At 40.7% G+C, this 17280-nt stretch overlaps 3 protein-coding genes across 3 annotated transcripts in view; 1 reads left to right on the forward strand and 2 right to left on the reverse strand.

The window, feature by feature from the left end:
- Positions 1 to 7931, reverse strand: part of LOC310776207 (uncharacterized protein) — a 90333-nt gene extending 82402 nt beyond the window's left edge. The window contains exons 1-3 of the mRNA XM_083636393.1: positions 7859 to 7931; positions 7583 to 7618; positions 7083 to 7355 (exon numbers count right to left, since the gene is read on the reverse strand). Coding sequence (XP_083492519.1) covers positions 7083 to 7355; positions 7583 to 7618; positions 7859 to 7895 — 346 coding nt within the window. The 5' untranslated portion in view covers positions 7896 to 7931. The remainder of the gene's footprint in view (positions 1 to 7082; positions 7356 to 7582; positions 7619 to 7858) is intronic.
- On the reverse strand, positions 1228 to 5765 carry LOC310776209 (uncharacterized protein). Its single transcript, XM_083636395.1, has 6 exons — positions 5460 to 5765; positions 5313 to 5328; positions 5151 to 5236; positions 3377 to 3427; positions 3168 to 3240; positions 1228 to 1418 (listed from the first exon to the last, which is right to left on the reverse strand). The coding sequence occupies exons 1-6, from the start codon at positions 5509 to 5511 to the stop codon at positions 1343 to 1345; spliced, it is 354 nt and encodes a 117-aa protein (XP_083492521.1). The 5' UTR covers positions 5512 to 5765; the 3' UTR covers positions 1228 to 1342.
- Positions 7932 to 9509: 1578 nt separating the features above from the next.
- On the forward strand, positions 9510 to 15645 carry LOC310776638 (dynein axonemal assembly factor 4-like; the record flags this gene model as incomplete). The annotated part of the gene is made up of 8 exons (XM_083636811.1): positions 9510 to 9632; positions 10833 to 10980; positions 11278 to 11411; positions 12592 to 12933; positions 13878 to 13987; positions 14078 to 14231; positions 15293 to 15398; positions 15527 to 15645. 8 exons carry the CDS (start codon positions 9510 to 9512, stop codon positions 15643 to 15645), a joined length of 1236 nt encoding a protein of 411 aa, XP_083492937.1.
- Between the last annotated feature and the right edge of the window lie 1635 nt (positions 15646 to 17280).

The raw sequence follows: 17280 nt of genomic DNA on the forward strand, positions 1-17280 counted from the left end.
GATCTTTAAAGTGCTTTGCCGTTCATCCCACATATGAGGGGCACAAAATCTAAACAGTCTTTCCTAACCTTCAGCACATTTGTATTATTCTTGGTGTGTTCCTTACAAAGCATGGCAGATTGTCCCATGATTCTACACAAAACACATTCACTGCCTTGACATCATGCTGGAACTGCTGCCAATACAGAGGTGTGAACATTGAAATGGGAAACTGTTTACATTCTAATAATAACAAACGAATGATGATGCTTATATAGGCTACTAAATGATCAAATATGTGGAAGTTGAAAATAAGCTTTTTTTAAAGCAGACTTTTAGCTTTTACACCTTGGAGTAATTTCAACCTTGCATTGAGACCTAGTTTCATAGTTTCAATAAGCATGTGAACTTTAGTTTCTTCATCCCTGGCCCACAGTTTTCTATAAGTGAATAGCCTACATTATACTAGCAGAGTGCCCATTACAAGCGTGCCATGTGGGAGAGTATGGAATGCATTGTTTTTCATTAGCTCCATTGATTTGAGTGTATATACACAGTTGAGTAAAATTGCATTTGTTGTCTGAAGGTCTGACAGCTTTATTTTAACTAAAAGGAAAAAATAGTCAAGGGGCAGAACACTGAAGATACAAACTGACAGAATTAAACAGACAAAATCAAAATTAATCTCACGTTTATCAAGAATAATGTTAGGCACAAGACGCTAATGGGTAAATAGGAGATTGCAGAAGAGATTGTGGCATTATTAGGCTAAAGACAGTTATATAGGCCTAGTTGAGACAAAGAAGAAACTAAATCTACTGTAGGCTATCACAACAACACACATGCCAACGTCTCAAGGTTTAGCCTATACTCCCATTGGCAGAAACTATACTGGCATCTGACAAAATAAAATAAAGCCTGCATACAAAGCATTAACTGCACTGACAACTGTTGAGGTAAAGTGATATTGTGATCATGGGGGAAAAACAGGACCTGTTTAAACCATTGAGATATATACATGTTTTATGTCGGAAGTTGGAAACAGAGGTGAGGTGGAGGGCTATCGGGGTTATGTATCCCTAGAAATACTTTGTGGTAGAGTGTCACCCCCTTGTGGATGGAGATGAAGTAACAACTCTCTTCTCACTCCTTACCTGCCTCTCCCACAAAGTTTTGTATAATGTGATGCTGCTTGAAGGGATTCATTGAGGCCATTGCAAAAAAATAATACTATAGTCTAAGCTATGACAGGGTCAAGCAGCTTTATAGAGAATGCCTGTGCCATGTTTGAATAGCAGAGATGTGTACAGGTATGCAGTCACACATCTGTATGATACAGTGTGTCAGGTAAGTAAGAATGTGTTCAACTTGTTATGTTTTCTTGTAATCCATGGCTCTCTTGTTTGGCTGCCTGGCTGATGCACTTCTCTTTCGTGGACCTGGAACAAAATCATTGTAAATGTACGGCTGCCGTCTGACATAAATTTACATTTGGCTGTAACTCATTTAATTATCTGTAGAATGCAGCACTCCAAAAAAACAAGACAAAATGTTCACACACACACACACACACACACACACACACACACACACACACACACACACACACACACACATACATTAATACTGTCTGAATATCTTTTTCTTCCTCAAAAATTTTACACATAACCATAAAATATGGGAGAAAACATGAATGATCATAACTTGGGAGAAAACATGAATGATCACAACTAGCTCCCTGGTAACCAGGAGAGAAGAGAACATATTTGTGGAGGACATTGAAGTCAAGTTAAACTGTGTCTCAGAGCAATATTGTTACAACCACAGGTGAGTGTAAACCTGGGCACAGGTCACAAGATCTTCTACTACAGGAGCACTCATCTGTTGAGCAAACGTGGTAAACTGTGGTTTAAGAGTTGAAGCTGATATTTACATAACTTAATAATTGTCTGGTAACTAGAGACAGAGAAGAAACAAGCTCAGTCACTGCTTGTCAGCATGAGTAAAAACCACTACATTTCCCAGTTTGTCTTTATACGTACATGAGAGCTGTTGCTGTGACAACAGAATTTAGACAGTGTTGTAACCACATTGACACCAGAGCTACAGTAAGCACAGCAACTATCAGGTGTTATATATATGTTGCACCCAGATTTTTGGAAGAGGCAGTTTCAGAAACAAGTCCACAAAGAAGATCAATAGAGAAGGAATGGAAGTCCCCCTCTTCACCTTCTTTCCAACTGTGGTTGACGGACATGACCTCTGTTACTATATGGATGGAGCGACTTCGGTTCCTGAGGACCAATTCACTTGGAGTGTTTTTAACCATTTGGGACCCGTTTCTAGCCTACCTCGACGAGGTTAGGGGTGACGGGTGACTTCCCTGGCTGGTTTTCTTATGGATCCCTTGTGTGGGATTCCGGGCACAATGTCTCTCATAAGCACTTAAGCACCTTATGCGGCTGGTAATCACGTTGTAAATGTTGATAATGAATGATTCAAAATACAATGCTACAGCATGCGCTGGGACGCGTCATCAGTGATGTTAACTGGGGTCGTAAGGTGTTTCGGGTCTATCCAACATCATACACCCTCGCCCAGTAGACTCTTTTCTTTTCGTGTGTCTGAGCGTGTTCGTCTGTGCATTGTTCAGAAAATTAAAAATTAAATATATATAAAAATATATAAATATATATAGAGAACATAACCATTTACACAGATATTGCCAATAGATTAAGGTTTTCACACAGCTATCTCTGGTGGCGTCATCTCATTTGTTTGAGAAACTGAGGAAGTGAGGCTTTAATTGCCAAAGTATTATCTCCACACAACCTGAAACACCGTGGCTGGACAGTAGAAAAGAAAAGCAACAAAGAATTTTTTTTATTTCACAGATATTGGAGAGGGCATGTTCCTTTTTTTTGAATGGGCATGACACAATTTGGATACATAACAGCCAAACAAAAACTGTTAAGTGATTGTTTTAATTGTCTCGTTATTAGAATGATCTGGGCATTAACGACCCAAAGCAAACAGACAAAGTGACGGAGGTGATTTGAACGGCATCCTGAACCAGGATTACATCTGGTGTAATTAGCAATGATGCTGTGATGCCGTTTGTGGAAAAAGTTTGTGTAAAGGAGCGAAACAGGTTTAAACTTAGGGAGGATCTTATATAACTGTTTTACCTGAGGTTGACATTTGCATAGTCCGAGCTCTCTGCTGGCTTACAGTCATCATACACTGGATCATCATACTGGCCTGTTGGGGAGGATCACATTAATGTATATAAAAAATAAAATAACAATACAAATACAATCAATCCGTTACTCGTGTTAATGTCTGTGATTGTAACATTTGCACCTGCTCAATGTTAATCATGAAGTAAATACTGTACCATTCTGAGAGCCTTCAGAGCCGTGGATACTTTCATAGACATCATTATCACCTAAAGGTCAGTAAAAATAAATAACCCAATAAAGGCAATGTCAAATTAATCACTTTTATTCCATGATACCAACTTAAACCTGATTTCATTATCAGTCTTCTTCAAACAGAGTATGTTCAGTGGGATATCATTTTGAGATAGATAAGCAAAGCTATAGCTACCATTTTGCTTCATATTACTAGAGCCTTGGGTTGTTGTAGATGTTAGTATCACATCTTGATTAGTCAAGACCCAGGTGTAAGAAATAGTATTTAATAGTCTTTTCATACTAGAACAACAGTGGGAAGTCCTGGCTTGGTTTGGTTTGGTTTGGTTTGGTTTGGTTCAGCAGTGTGAAATTTGCATAAAGAACGGGGCCATACGCCCAAGTCTTAGTGCAAGGGCAAACCTTTGCAGGTTTCTAGCACTCAAAATCTTTCTTTTTGTCTTTTAATTACCACTGGGTAGCTGAAACACGTCCTTTGATGTACTGACCCAGTGGTAATTAAAATTAAAAAAGATAGATTTTGAGTTCTAGAAACTAGCAAAGGTTTGCCCTTGGGCATAAGTGTGTATGTTGGTTACAGTTGGTAGGATCTGGGAGAACTGGTTATGAATATGGAACCGAGGGATGATAATATTTATAGAAAAATAAGTAAAGTCCGCACACTGAAATTTTCAGGCTCCTGGTCAGTTTATTAATTTAATATTTATTTGAATAAACTGACCAGGAGCCTGAAAATTTCAGTGTGCGGACTCTACTTATTTTTCTAGTTATTTGCTTTATTTGTCCAGCACCTGCCTTATTGTAGATGTGCATGCTCTACCTTTTCTTCATATCATAATATTTATAGCCTTTCCCCATCTCTTTACTCTAAACTGACCTATGTAAACAGTGTTATGAATAAACGTCAACATGGAACCTTTTTATGCACATCCACACACTCGCTCTCTTTTTAGTTTAGAAGGAAGACCAACAATATGGCTACTCCACTCAACCATGAAAGTTTATCATTTATGATTACCCCCCCAATTATCTCAATTATGCTTTACCTACCAGGAGGATAAAAAGAGGCTGAGTGTAGTGAGTATACAGCTGGGGTGAGATTGATTTGAAATGTTGCTGCTGACACGAGGGTAGATAGATAGTGAAATGGTTACAGGTTCACCACATTAGATGAAATAAAACAGCTGATTGATTCTAAATCAAACTCTTTGACCGTTTGGCTGATTGATTGACTGATCTGAGAGTCCTTCTGCTAACTGCTGAGAAAATGATCACGATCTCCCTGGCTGAGGCTGCAGCCCCCCACGACAACACAATGGAAGGAGAAGGTTAAGGAAGACATAACCACAAGGTTACAATTAAAGGCAGATGTATTCTTGAATAAACTGTCCACAATTCTGTTATATTTTTTCAACTGATGTGATCTAAGAATATAGTGAAGATCTCCTGTTATTATTTTTTATTTTTCCCCCCTGTCCGTTATAATGCATACTATTTGTTTTTCTGGAATGTCACTATTTGTCCCTGTCATCTGCGAATGGGAGGACACAAAAATCCACGGACTTCCCCTTATGACACTTATATCTGTGATGTATCTCTGAACATGTGAATGTACTATTATGAATGCACTTGAGAAAAGGGAAGAAAAAGAAGTCCAAAAAAGAAAGAAAGTGATTGATAGAAATGTTAGTGTAGTTTTAGTTGTGAAGAGCAGTCATGATTGGTTTGAAGGCTGACCATGTTGAAGAGCGGCGTATGCATTCTCTTGATCATCTTTCTGGTCTGGAGTGGAGCCCTGGTTGGTGCTCTGAGACTGGATGGGCCTAATAAATGTAGTAAATGTAGTTAATAACATTGATGTTAACACTATTGTGATGATACAAATGGTGCTGTACTTACCTGCCACAACATGGATCTGTAGAAATAAACACATTTGTTGTTATATAATCTTGCTTCACAAATAGTTTGTCTGCTATGTCCTGACATAAGGGAGAGTTGCTCAGTGATATTAAATAATCAGAGTGTAAATTAAGAACTCTGTCTCACCCCTGGACTTCCTGCAGAGCCACAGCAGCAGCAGGAGTATGACCAGTAACATGACAGTAACCAGTCCAATGGTCAACCACACAGGAAATGACAAGCTTGCAGGCCTGGACACTGTATCCACTAACCAGAGAGAGGTATATTATTAAGACAGTACACCTGTGATGTCACCATGAACACTGATTTATTTCACAGTGAAATCACACACCAAAAAAGAAAGAAAAACAAACGAGAGTTTTGATGAAACTCTTAAAAGCTCTTTATCATATCAGGCATGCAGGAATAAGAGAAGAGGCAGCTTCTCTTAGGTCCAGCAACTCACTGGACGTTCGTTTATTCCACAACAGTGCAGGATACGACACGTTTGACTAACTTTGAAAGCAGGAATATTAAGTGATTTGAATTACCCTAGTGACTTTATTCGGGTAGATTTAATGGTGTTTTAATTTTTAAAGAGCTACTAAAACTCTGTATCTCGGGCTACTCTGAGTAGCTAAATGCCAGAATTGCCCCCCTAATTTCTGCGACAGAGAGCCAAGCTGGCACCAGAGGGAGAGTTGGACAGCCAGAGGGGGGTCCCTTTACAACAGAGAGCCAAGCTGGCACCAGAGGGAGAGTTGGACAGCCAGAGGGGGGTCCCTTTACAACAATGCATTTGGTTTACTAGAGCTCTACAAGTTTACATTTTCTCATTTCATGGACACAAGCCATCCCAGGCCTATAGTTTCACAGAGCACTGTAAATATTAAAATCATAATTACATTTATACATCATACAAGCACAGTATCAAACAGGGTTATTAACTTATTATTATTATCATATAACTCCATGGGTTGAACAACATCATTAATGAATGCTAAATAAGTGCTATAGATGGTTTTATCTTGACAACAAAAACATTCTAAATTGAACCCCAGCTCACTTCCTGTTGCAGTGTTTGCTATGGACAGGAAAAGGGGGAAAAAGGGAAGCAGAGCAGGACTGACAATTCTGTGAAAACCGTCTATATAGGTGATGTAAACACCTATATAGATGATATAGATGGTAGTGATAATAAGTTTGTTGACTTACCTGATACAGTCAGAGTGACTGTATTACTGTATTTTGTAGCGTAGTGGTTATGATTATCATAACCACTACACTGGTATTCACCACTGTGGCTTGTTTCTAGAGATGAGAATGGGAAGCGGTTAGACTTTCTAAATCCCTCAATTTCTTCACCATCCTTGAGGATATTGTACAACCAGTCAGTCCCGTCCTTTATGTCACATATGAAGGTAACAGACTCTCCAGTAAATACATGGGACCGGTTGGGCTCAAGGGTCAGCACAGCATCTGTTCTCCACACACAAACACATACAGCACAATTAGAAGAAAAACTAAAAGAAATATACATTTTGACAGTCAAATTGTACAGATATATATGTATGGAAAAAAATGTATAGAAAGAGTAGCTGATGAAGTGTGAAAGGTGGAGATTCATCTTGTGAATGAATAAAGAGAATAGAGAAAACTAATACCCAACCCATAACTCCATGGGTTGAAGAACATCATTAATGAATGATAAATAAGTGCTATATAGGTGATGTAAACAAGATGGTAGTGATAATAAGTTTGTTGTCTTACCTGATACAGTCAGAGTGAGAGTATTACTGTCTTCTGTCCTGTCTGTGCCAGCATAACCCGAACACTTGTATTCACCACTGTCGCTTGTTTGTACAGATGAGAATGTGAAGCGGTTAGATTTGTCAAATGTCTCATATTTGCCATCCTTGTAGATAATGTACCACCAGTCAGCCCCCCCCTGTCCGCCCGTTATGTCACATATGAATGTAACAGACTCTCCAGGAGATACATGGGACTGTTTGGGCTCCATGGTCAGCACAGTCCCTTTTCTCCCTAAACAAACATATAGCACAATTAGAAGAAAAACGAAATACTGGAAATAGTTTTGGACAATATACAATGTGACAAAACATAGGCATAAGTTGTGCAGAAACATACAGTGAAATAACATGTATGGAACATTTAAGATAGGAAGAGGAAGCAATAAAGAATAATAGGTGGAGATTCATCTTGAGTCAATAGTGAAGAGATTAAGAGAATAGAGAAAGGTCTGTCATCACCTTGAGCGTGTCCCTGGTAGAGGAGTGTACTCAGCACTAAAATAAAGAGTGATACCTCATCAGACACTATCAAACTGTCAACATGACAATCAACAAATGCAAAACAGCTTAAGATTCATCAATATGTTGAAATTATTTATATTACACCCACAAGACTCTGCTCTATTCAAACTCTCTGTGACAAAGACATTAGACAAACCACTGGTGCTCTGTTCATTTAAGTACATTGTCATTATTCTGTAGCATTAAAACACAGAAAGTCAGTGTTGTACTCACAGAATAACCCGAGCACAGAGAACGAGGTGCGCCCCATCCTCACATCCAGCTCAGGCAGCCACTCCGTCTCTCTGCTTCTGACTAACTGTTCCACTTCCTACAGAGAGAGCTGAAAACGTCTGTATACAGGAAGAGAGAGACAGAGACAGAGAGCTGTGGTGAAAAATAAATGACTCTTCATTTCTTGACATTGTGAGTTTTGTGCAACTTCTCCTTCTATGAGTCTTAACCATCGCTGCTTCCTTCCTCTTTGTTGAACAAGCTCACAAAACGTTTAGTTGGACCGAGACATATTTTGTCTTTTTATTACAGGCAAGGGCGTCACTTTGTGCTGAACAGTGGGACAAAAAGGCTCAGATGAAAAAAAAACATTTGAACGGTCTTCAACATTTTAATGTCAAACAACAACAGCGTGGCAGTTTGAGCTGTCACCTAAAGTTAGTCAACAGTGGTCTAACTTCCCCTGTGAGGTGAGAGACATTTTCGACAGATTGTCTGCACCGTTTAACACGCATGTGTGACATAATCATCAGTAATGACTAAGTGACTAAAGGGCTAGAACAGTCTGGTAAGTTCAGAACATGACATAACTTTACTGTAATGCAGCCTTTAAAAGCAGGAAAACACAACACTTCACCATATTATGATATCCAAAATCTAAGATGATATTCTATCTTTTTGAGGGACAATGCAAATTGCTGTAAATGTGCCAGTGTTAGGCAGGTGGCTAATTTTCAACTTATTTCAGGCATCTAACCAAAATCCCCAAACACAATTACCCCATTAACTTTGAGGTGAGGGAACCAAGGACCCTCAAAGAGAAGGATAAGACATCACTCACGTCACCGCGTCCGAATTTTGCATTGGGGCCAGACTTTGGGGCCCGTTCTAATTGTAGTGAATCAATTTCTTGTGGGGGAAACAGTGAATCTTGTGTTATGCAAAAGAAACAACCAAATATGGCAGACATTGAAAGGGATATTGTACTCAGCACCTTCCAAAGCTTTGAGCCTTTCACATTTCAGTGACCTAGCAGAATGCATTCTGAAGAGGATCGTGTCTCTTCTAAAGAGAAAACAAGAAATTAAATGTGTGGTCCTGGTATTTGACAGCTATGACTGACAAGGTGGACTTGACAAAGGTGGAAGTACAGATCACATTGCAAAGCAGAATTATAGATTTTATATAGTTATATATAATAATATATAATTATTAATAATATATATATATATATATATATATATATATATATATATATATATATATATATATATATATATATATATATATATATATATATATATATATATATATATATATATATATAATAATGTTGTGAATTTCACAACAGCACTTGAAAGCGGCATTATGAGCTGAGCTGAACATATTAGCCTACTGAAAGCACTTGAAGGCAACACGAGGTCTCTGGTGTCTGGTGTCCATGGCAACGAGACGCCACTGGCAACAAAACACAAACCCTTCCCGGAGTTTCAGGAGTCGCCTTTTTGCTGCCAAAGTCTGGCTTTCTGAGACAATACTCTTTAAACATCATCTGTGTTTTTGTCCCTTGTTTGGGAAAGGCGCTGCTGCTAACTGTTAGCACTAACTACTATAGCGTTAGTTCTAACCAGGCTAGAGTGAGCAGTGTGAAATGCCTTTGATGGTGACAGACTACACATGGACACAGACAGAAACCACCATTTATATAAATGTGCCTTTGAAAGGAGCGAAGGCTGCGACAGTGGATATACTCTCTACAGATGACTATCTAAAGGTAAAGTTAACCGTTTGAGGGCATAGCCTAAAACTCCTTGCACACTAAAGAATGTAAACACTTACTAAGTGACTTAAACGTGGGTGAGCATCAGTGTTGGGCAAGTTACTTTCAAAATGTAATATACTACATATTACTAGTTACTTTCATTTGAAAGTAATAAGTTACTTTACAATATTACTTTCTGTGTAGAGTAACTCGTTACTTATTACACTACTTTTGCATTACTTTTACCAAAACAACAGCAGCAGCAGAATGACATCGCCACCCTGGAACCATCCTGAAAAATAATTTCAACCGCCTTGAAGTCAGTGTAAACAATCCAAAATTCTAAATGTTATTATTTTCCTTTGTTATTGTCATCTATAGTGGTTGTTTGCATAAAAACACAGTTTGATTAGGAAATGATTGTATCTTTTTTAAATATGTGCTTTGATTTAATCAAATGCAACTCAATTTGTAACTTGAGTTACTTGACAAAGTAACTGGTATAATATTACTGAAATCCCATAAGTAATAAGTTATATTACTGCTAAAAGTAATATATTACATGTAATATGTTACTTTTGTAATGAGTTACTCCCAACACTGGTGAGCATGCACTGTGCTCCCCTGATACACTATATGCTAGTGTAACCGAATGAATGCGAGTCCTCGTGAGTCCCGAGTGGTAGCGAGTACTAGTAGGTTGGTTAAACTCACTCCCCCAGTATAAAAAGACACGTTATTCATCTCCGCCAAGGGAGCTAGCTCTCTTGGTGAAGTGGTTAGCGTGTCCGCCCCTCAAGCTGAAGGTCGGCAGTTCGAATCCATCCATGGGCAATTCCTTAACATAGGTTGCTGCAATTACCACCAACACAACGCCGTTACACTAGGTTAGTAGTTTATTTATTGATTTATTTATTCATTCATGTATGTGTTTATTTATTTACATTTAGAACTTATATCAATAAAGGGGAGGATTACACCGGAAGAAGCACCCATAAGGCATCATGGCATCTCGAAATAAGGTGGATACGGATAGGAAGGTCGTAAAGAGTCGGGATTCGAGGGATGGGTAGGGGGAGTGGCTAGGTGTAGGTGGCTAGGTGGGTCAGGGCTCTGATCTGACTGACGGTTCAGCCCCTCTCCATATGAAATAACTGCAGGTGTATGAGGGATGCTTGTCTGTTAACGCTAGCTATTTTGGTCTCTGCACAGGTCCATTTCCCACCGTTTCTGTTTGAAGCATTCCTCTCTGAACCCATAGATGATGACAAAAGCTCCGCCAAGATTGGAAACGGAGTTGCACTCATCACTCTGCCGAAGAGGACCAACAGACTGTGGCAGCATCTCATGATAATTAACAGTATAGTAAACAAGTGCACATTGATATTTTTTGAGGGACTTTTTAGTACTTTAGGCTATAAGAAGCATAATTTCACTCAACAATAAGGCCTTGCATCTCATTTGCCACCAAAATGTATAAGACCTACTTATATCCACACACTCATCTTAGAGGGAACTTTGGTCCAGAATGCTCCCCGTTTTCTTGTATCTTTTGCTTGATCTTTATGCTCCATAATAATAAAACCTACAGGCTCAATGTGGAGGATGATGAGGTATGGCCACTGCCTCACCTCTGCCTTGTGTGGATGTGTTTCAGATGATAAAGCAAAACAGAAGGAGATCAGAGAGAGGGCCCTCTTGAAGTACCAGGAACAGACTGCTGTGGAGTCCAAAGCCAGGGCAGCCAAAAGGCAAGAAGAGAAAAAATATGCACTGGAGAAGATGATGAAGGTGGGCTCTTCACTGACCATACAGCGCTTCAGTCCAGCGCCCAAAGATATCATTTGCAACCATAGACCGTATAGATATATGGACGTAGCTACCATGACGCCACACATTGGTTTTTGGACTCGCATTTTGAATCCTCAAGGTTGGCATTTTCATTGTCGCTTGGTTATTTGTTGCCAGAAGTGACGTGAATTTGGACGAGAAGAGCTGCAGCGCGGCCTGCTATTGGTCCGTGATTGCCGAGCTGCGTGATCACTGGACAGACGACCTGTCAATCATGGCCCAAAACATAGTCTGCTTTATCGTCTATTCTACTCAAAATGGGACCATAATTTAGAAAATGAACATCATGTTGTTTTGAAGAAGACTTGAAACTAGAGATTGAGACCATAAACTCATTAGGAAAGTGTTTACTGAGGTCATAAATCAAGTGAGAAGTACAGCCATTTTCCCATTCACTTCCGTGTAGCCGCAGTTACTTCCGCATTGGCTTCACAAATGGAGCTATAGCAGCTAGCCCACTATAGACCAAATCACCGTGACGTCACCATGTAAACAAATTTACTTCCGGGTACCACTTGGGGAAGGCGGCAGGTTTAAATGTGCGTGTTGTCAAATAAATGCTGTCAAACCCTCTCGCTGTTTTCGGCCGACTACTTTCAATTTAAATGGTTAAACGGTTGGTAAACATGCTTGTCCGACGTATCTAGCCTTTCTTCTGTGTTTGTTTTATGTAGTGTTAGCTAGCTAATAACGTTTGTTTGTCTGTCAAACTCGCTGTTTTTTTGCAGACTTGTTAACGTTACAGACAGAGCTACTAACCTCGCGTCACCAGGCTCTTCTCGGCGAGAAAGAGCTACTGACGCCACGTTAATTTAATTTAGCTTCAAGTCTACTCTGGTCTGGTCCAACAGGTAAATTAGCTAGTCTGGTCTCCACTAACGTTAGTGAAAGTGTTGTTATGAATAATATTAAACAACAACACAACACGGACGAACCATTTTTGTCTTCTTTGTCTGTTTTTGTCTTCAACACGTCAGTTTGTGCCGTCCACCGCCATTATAATGTGTGGACCTCAGGGGTACCCGGAAGTAAATGTAAACATCCCGCTGATTTGGTCTATTGGCAACCTGTTCTCAAATCTGGCAAGCGTTCTTTATTGTCCTGTCATTTTTGTCACCAGCTTGAGCAGGAGCAAAGAGACGCTATCCAGAAAATCAAGGATGAGGAACGTGAAAAATCGACAGCCGAACTGGAAGCGTGGAAACTAAAGCAGACACAACAAGCAGAGGAAGAAGCCCAGCTGAAGCTCCAACGTCAGAGAACCGACCAAGAGAGACCGAAGGGCGTGAAAAAGATGCATGTCGATGGATGTGTCGATCCAAGAGGCAGCGATGGAGCAAGTCGCGAGAAGAAGCAGGTGGATCTGCCTGCTCCCAGGTCCGCTGGGAACATTCAGATCACTTTTACCCCGCGAGTGTTTCCCACGGCGCTTAGGGAGTCACGAGTGCCAGAGGAGGAAGAGGTGAGGGGGTTTCTGCTCTCTATCTCATGGTAGATTCAACATCTCTAGGAGGAAATATATATAGAGAATATAGAAGAACAACACAGACAAACAGTGCTGTTATTCACATTACACTTCAGCAACTTTATACACTAATTACTTTGTTACGTGCCCTCAAAAATTGGTAAATTCCCCCATTTCTTTATAGACAGTGCGGCAAAAGTTGCCCCCCAAATATTTTTCAAATGTCCTACACTGCGCAGGGGTGCTCTTTACACTTCCTGAAAGATTCAGGCCAATCACACGTAAGATGACATAGCTGTGGCTAAACACAATTCTGCTCACACACACACACACACACACACACACACACACACACACACACACACACACACACACACACACACACACACAGACACACACACACACACACACACACACACACACACACACACACACACACACACTTCACATTCTTATTATAGGATTCTGCAGTCAGAATCTCTTGTCATTGAACTTTTATTTATTGCATCGTATCGTGGTTGTATCAAATTGTGAACCTCATATTACTTATCGAATCGTATCGTCCCATCCCTACCCAAGACACCAATGGAGTTGATTCACAAGCCTTACACAAGGCAAAGAGACAATATTTATCATTATTAACGGAAACGTGACATTTTCATTATTGTGGCTTCATTATTTAGTTAGGCTGCCTGAGACGCTGCGCACATCCAAAATGAATTGGATGTATTTTGCATTGACACTGTTGTTGATGATGTGGTCTTAATGTCTCTGACCACATCTGAAGGTGATTTGGATGATGGAATTTCCAATGGGTCTAGATTAGAAGACTCCCAGAGAACAACATATGTCTGTTATTAAAAACAGTATCATTAAAAGGTGGAATTCCCATGCTTCTACAGTGACAGCAGCACCAAGTTTATCTCTTTGTCCAAACACAGTGGCTCAAAAAGCAAGCAGAAGCGAGGCGTGCAGCGAATGCAGACCTTGAAGAACTGAAGGACCTGAAGGAGGAGGAGAGGAACCCAGACTGGTTGAAGGAGAAGGGGGAGTAAGTGATGACGTGACGTCTCCTCAAAATGTGGACGATCTCCATTGATTGCTGTTGTATTGATCACTGACTGTGCTCCATCTCCTCCAGCAAATGTTTTGCCACCGGCAACTACCTGGCTGCAGTGAACGCCTACGACCTGGCCATCAAGCTCAACAGAAAGATCCCAGCCCTCTACTCCAACAGGGCCGCCTGTCATCTGAAACTAAGGAACCTCCACAAAGCCATCGAGGATTCCTCTCAGGTCGGTCTTGTCTGCATGGATCGTGGATCTGAGTCGGCCAGTACTTCTTGGCATGTTGGAGAACATTGTGTCATTCTCAGCTGCTCGCCAAAATAAAATGTCTGCATTGTACGTCTCTGCAACCCACACATGCGTAGAATATCACGTGACATTTCTGAACCAAAAATAAGTTTTGTACGTTATGGCTGTGATTATCTTTATCACAGCCGTGACAATAATATTACAGTACAACATACAGCACTCCCTCTCGTGTCATATTGCCTAAATGCCTGCTGGGGTCCCTAAACAGTCTTGGAATTGCATGAATCGGGTATGACTGGAAAGCTGAGACTCTTGTGGATTCAACGAACCCACTTGTATTCATGTGTGATGATGTTAGTCCCCACAGTAGCCATTCCATAGTGAGACCATTTTTTCCAAAACTTGACCTCACTGTATAAAATGACCTATTGTGATCTCTAGGATAATCACAGCCTTATTAAACTTTACATCACAATAGAGACCTAGAGCATTCATAAAACAGCACACACACACACACACACACACACACACACACACACACACACACACACACACACACACACACACACACACACACTTGAAAATCAAGGATAGTGTAATAATAATAATAATAATAATAAATTAAATTTATATAGCACACTTTAAAATCCAAGGACTTCACAAGGTGCTTTACAGATGCATGATAAAAGCAATCAAGCAATCAAACAAGGAAATAAAATAATAATAATAAAAATGTAGAGGTAAAAGCACTCACCTACCACCGCGGGGCGCCCCGGGGTTCAATTCCTGGCAGCGGTACTTTCGGCTTCGCCAGACGTTCCTACAGGCACAATTGGCCGTGTCTGCGGGTGGGAAGCCGGCGGGGGTATGGGAGGTGGTAATGCAACGTAAAGGATGTCAGCTTTGATTTTCTATCAGCATTTTACGAAATGTCTATGGGAAAATAAATGGCCGATGAAAATCTGTGGCACAGTGCTGAAGCAGGAAGTGACGTTCACTTTGGCTCTCTATAACTAACAACTACCCACGTTTCTCTGCAGGCGCTCCATTTGCTGACCCCACCAGTTGCTGCCAACGCATCTTCCAGAGCGAGAGCCCATGTCCGCAGAGGCTCAGCTCTCTGTGAGCTGCAGCTCTACACAGAAGGTTTGGAATTCACCACAGAGCATCTACTACTACTCTCTCTACTCTATTCTACATCTATTCTCTTTATTCACATTTGAATTTTGTTTTTAACAGCATAACATGAAGATAAAATTGCACCTTTTCCCCAGGTCTTCAAGATTACCAAGCTGCTCTGATGGTCGATCCTCAGAATGAAGGCCTACAGGCGGACGCACACAGAATCAGGCAGATTATTCAATGTAGCGCAACCGACCCTGATAAAGAGTGAGAAGAAAACGAAAGTATTTGTCTGCAATGATGTAAACGGAAATAAATATGAATATTTAAATAAAGAAATGAACGCTTACATTCCCCTTTTTGTTTTGACCTATAGGTGCAGTAAGGGGAAGCTGTCAATAGGGGGTACTGCCACACTCCTACTTCCTACATCTATGGGGGCTGGAAATGTGAACATTTTGTGTAGCAGTGAGCTAAAAAAGGAAACTGACTTTACAAATATATAATATATAATATAATAATAATATATAGGTTACTGCAGAGTCTTTCCTGTTCCGTAATGCATCCTGCATGCATGATATATGATGCATGGAGAAGAACAATCTAACTTCAGCCACCACTCAGCTGTTTTCTGTTGTATAGAGTCAACGTCGCTCCAAACTCCATTCAAAACTCAAATCATGTGTCAGTTTTACGTGGCTTTGCTGATCTGAGAGCAGTTTGGAGGTTGGCAGTTTCAGATCAGAGGGAGACAAAACACTGGACAGCGCCCGTGGTTTGATCCCAGATAGGGAGAGAAGCATTCAAAGTCGTTTTGTATGAGGAAGTAACCACTGAGCTAAACCAGTGCAACGGTGGAGGGAGGAAACCGCCCTTATATACACACAGTCACTGGTTGTATACACACTGTCGGAATGAATGGATGGAATGTGATTGTGTAACGTTGACTCCTACTATAGCGCAGGCATGACCCACCTGACTCTGCTTCTGATTGGGTTGGGTTTAGACCAGTGATACTTGCGGCCCGGGGGCCAGATGCGGCCCGCGACAGGGTGCAGAGTGGCCCCCCGGACCATTTTCTAATAATTTCACGTTTGTTTTCATTGTAAATTAGAATCTAATTCACAATGAAAACTAACGTGAAATAAAGTTTGACTGAGCTCCAGCTGAATTGTCAAACACCGCCGTCTGCTCACTACCTAGGCCCTTGTGTACTATGTACTTAACCTAACTAACTTAACCTAACTAACTATCCGGTGTGCACAACATTGTCAGAGTAAACTCTAGCTGACACCCCAAAAACCTACAATCCGCTACAGAAAAATGCATATTGTTTGTTTATTAAGTGGCCCCTGGCCTCCTATCATTTCACGAAAGTGGCCCCCGGGCAAATCAAGTTGAGTATCCCTGGTTTAGACTAACCTCAACGCGAGACTCATCAGTCATTCTTCCTTCTGAGTCTCGGATGCGCTTCTGAGTCTCGGATGCGTCTTGCTATATCCACTGCAACGTTGGCTAAATGGCACCACGCGATATACATGTTATCAATCACAATAAAACTGTACCCACCTCCAACACAATGTTGTTATCCATGGTGCGGGTGCCCTGGCACTCCCAAATAGTGCGTACGTTCCAAGACCGAGCCCTTTTTCACATGGCCGAGCCGATGCTAAAAATTGTAAACTGCAGTACACCCTCCCAACCACTGAGCACCGAACCGATACATCCGGCGCTGTGGAGCACCTAAAAACTTCGGCACTGGCCAAACATCATTCTCAAGTTCAAGTTGGTTTATTTATGTGAGAATCTATGGGTACCCTGTCCACTATTCATCCAGGGTGCAGCTAGAATAGGAACAACTGCATTCAATGAATCTAAGTAATCCAGCGCATACCTATTGACTTTT

This window comes from Poromitra crassiceps (assembly GCF_964638095.1).
Source record: "Poromitra crassiceps genome assembly, chromosome: 5".
In the NCBI taxonomy this organism is placed as follows: Eukaryota; Metazoa; Chordata; class Actinopteri; order Beryciformes; family Melamphaidae; genus Poromitra; species Poromitra crassiceps.

Excerpts from the sequence above, each read along its gene's own strand:
- LOC310776209 (XM_083636395.1), bottom strand. The coding sequence starts at position 5,511 with ATGTTACTGGTCATACTCCTGCTGCTGCTGTGGCTCTGCAGGAAGTCC. Across the intron at positions 3,428-5,150 it reads ATACGCCGCTCTTCAACATG|GTGATAATGATGTCTATGAA; the intron begins GTCAGCCTTCAA and ends ACTGACCTTTAG. Across the intron at positions 3,241-3,376 it reads CTCTGAAGGCTCTCAGAATG|GCCAGTATGATGATCCAGTG; the intron begins GTACAGTATTTA and ends CCTCCCCAACAG.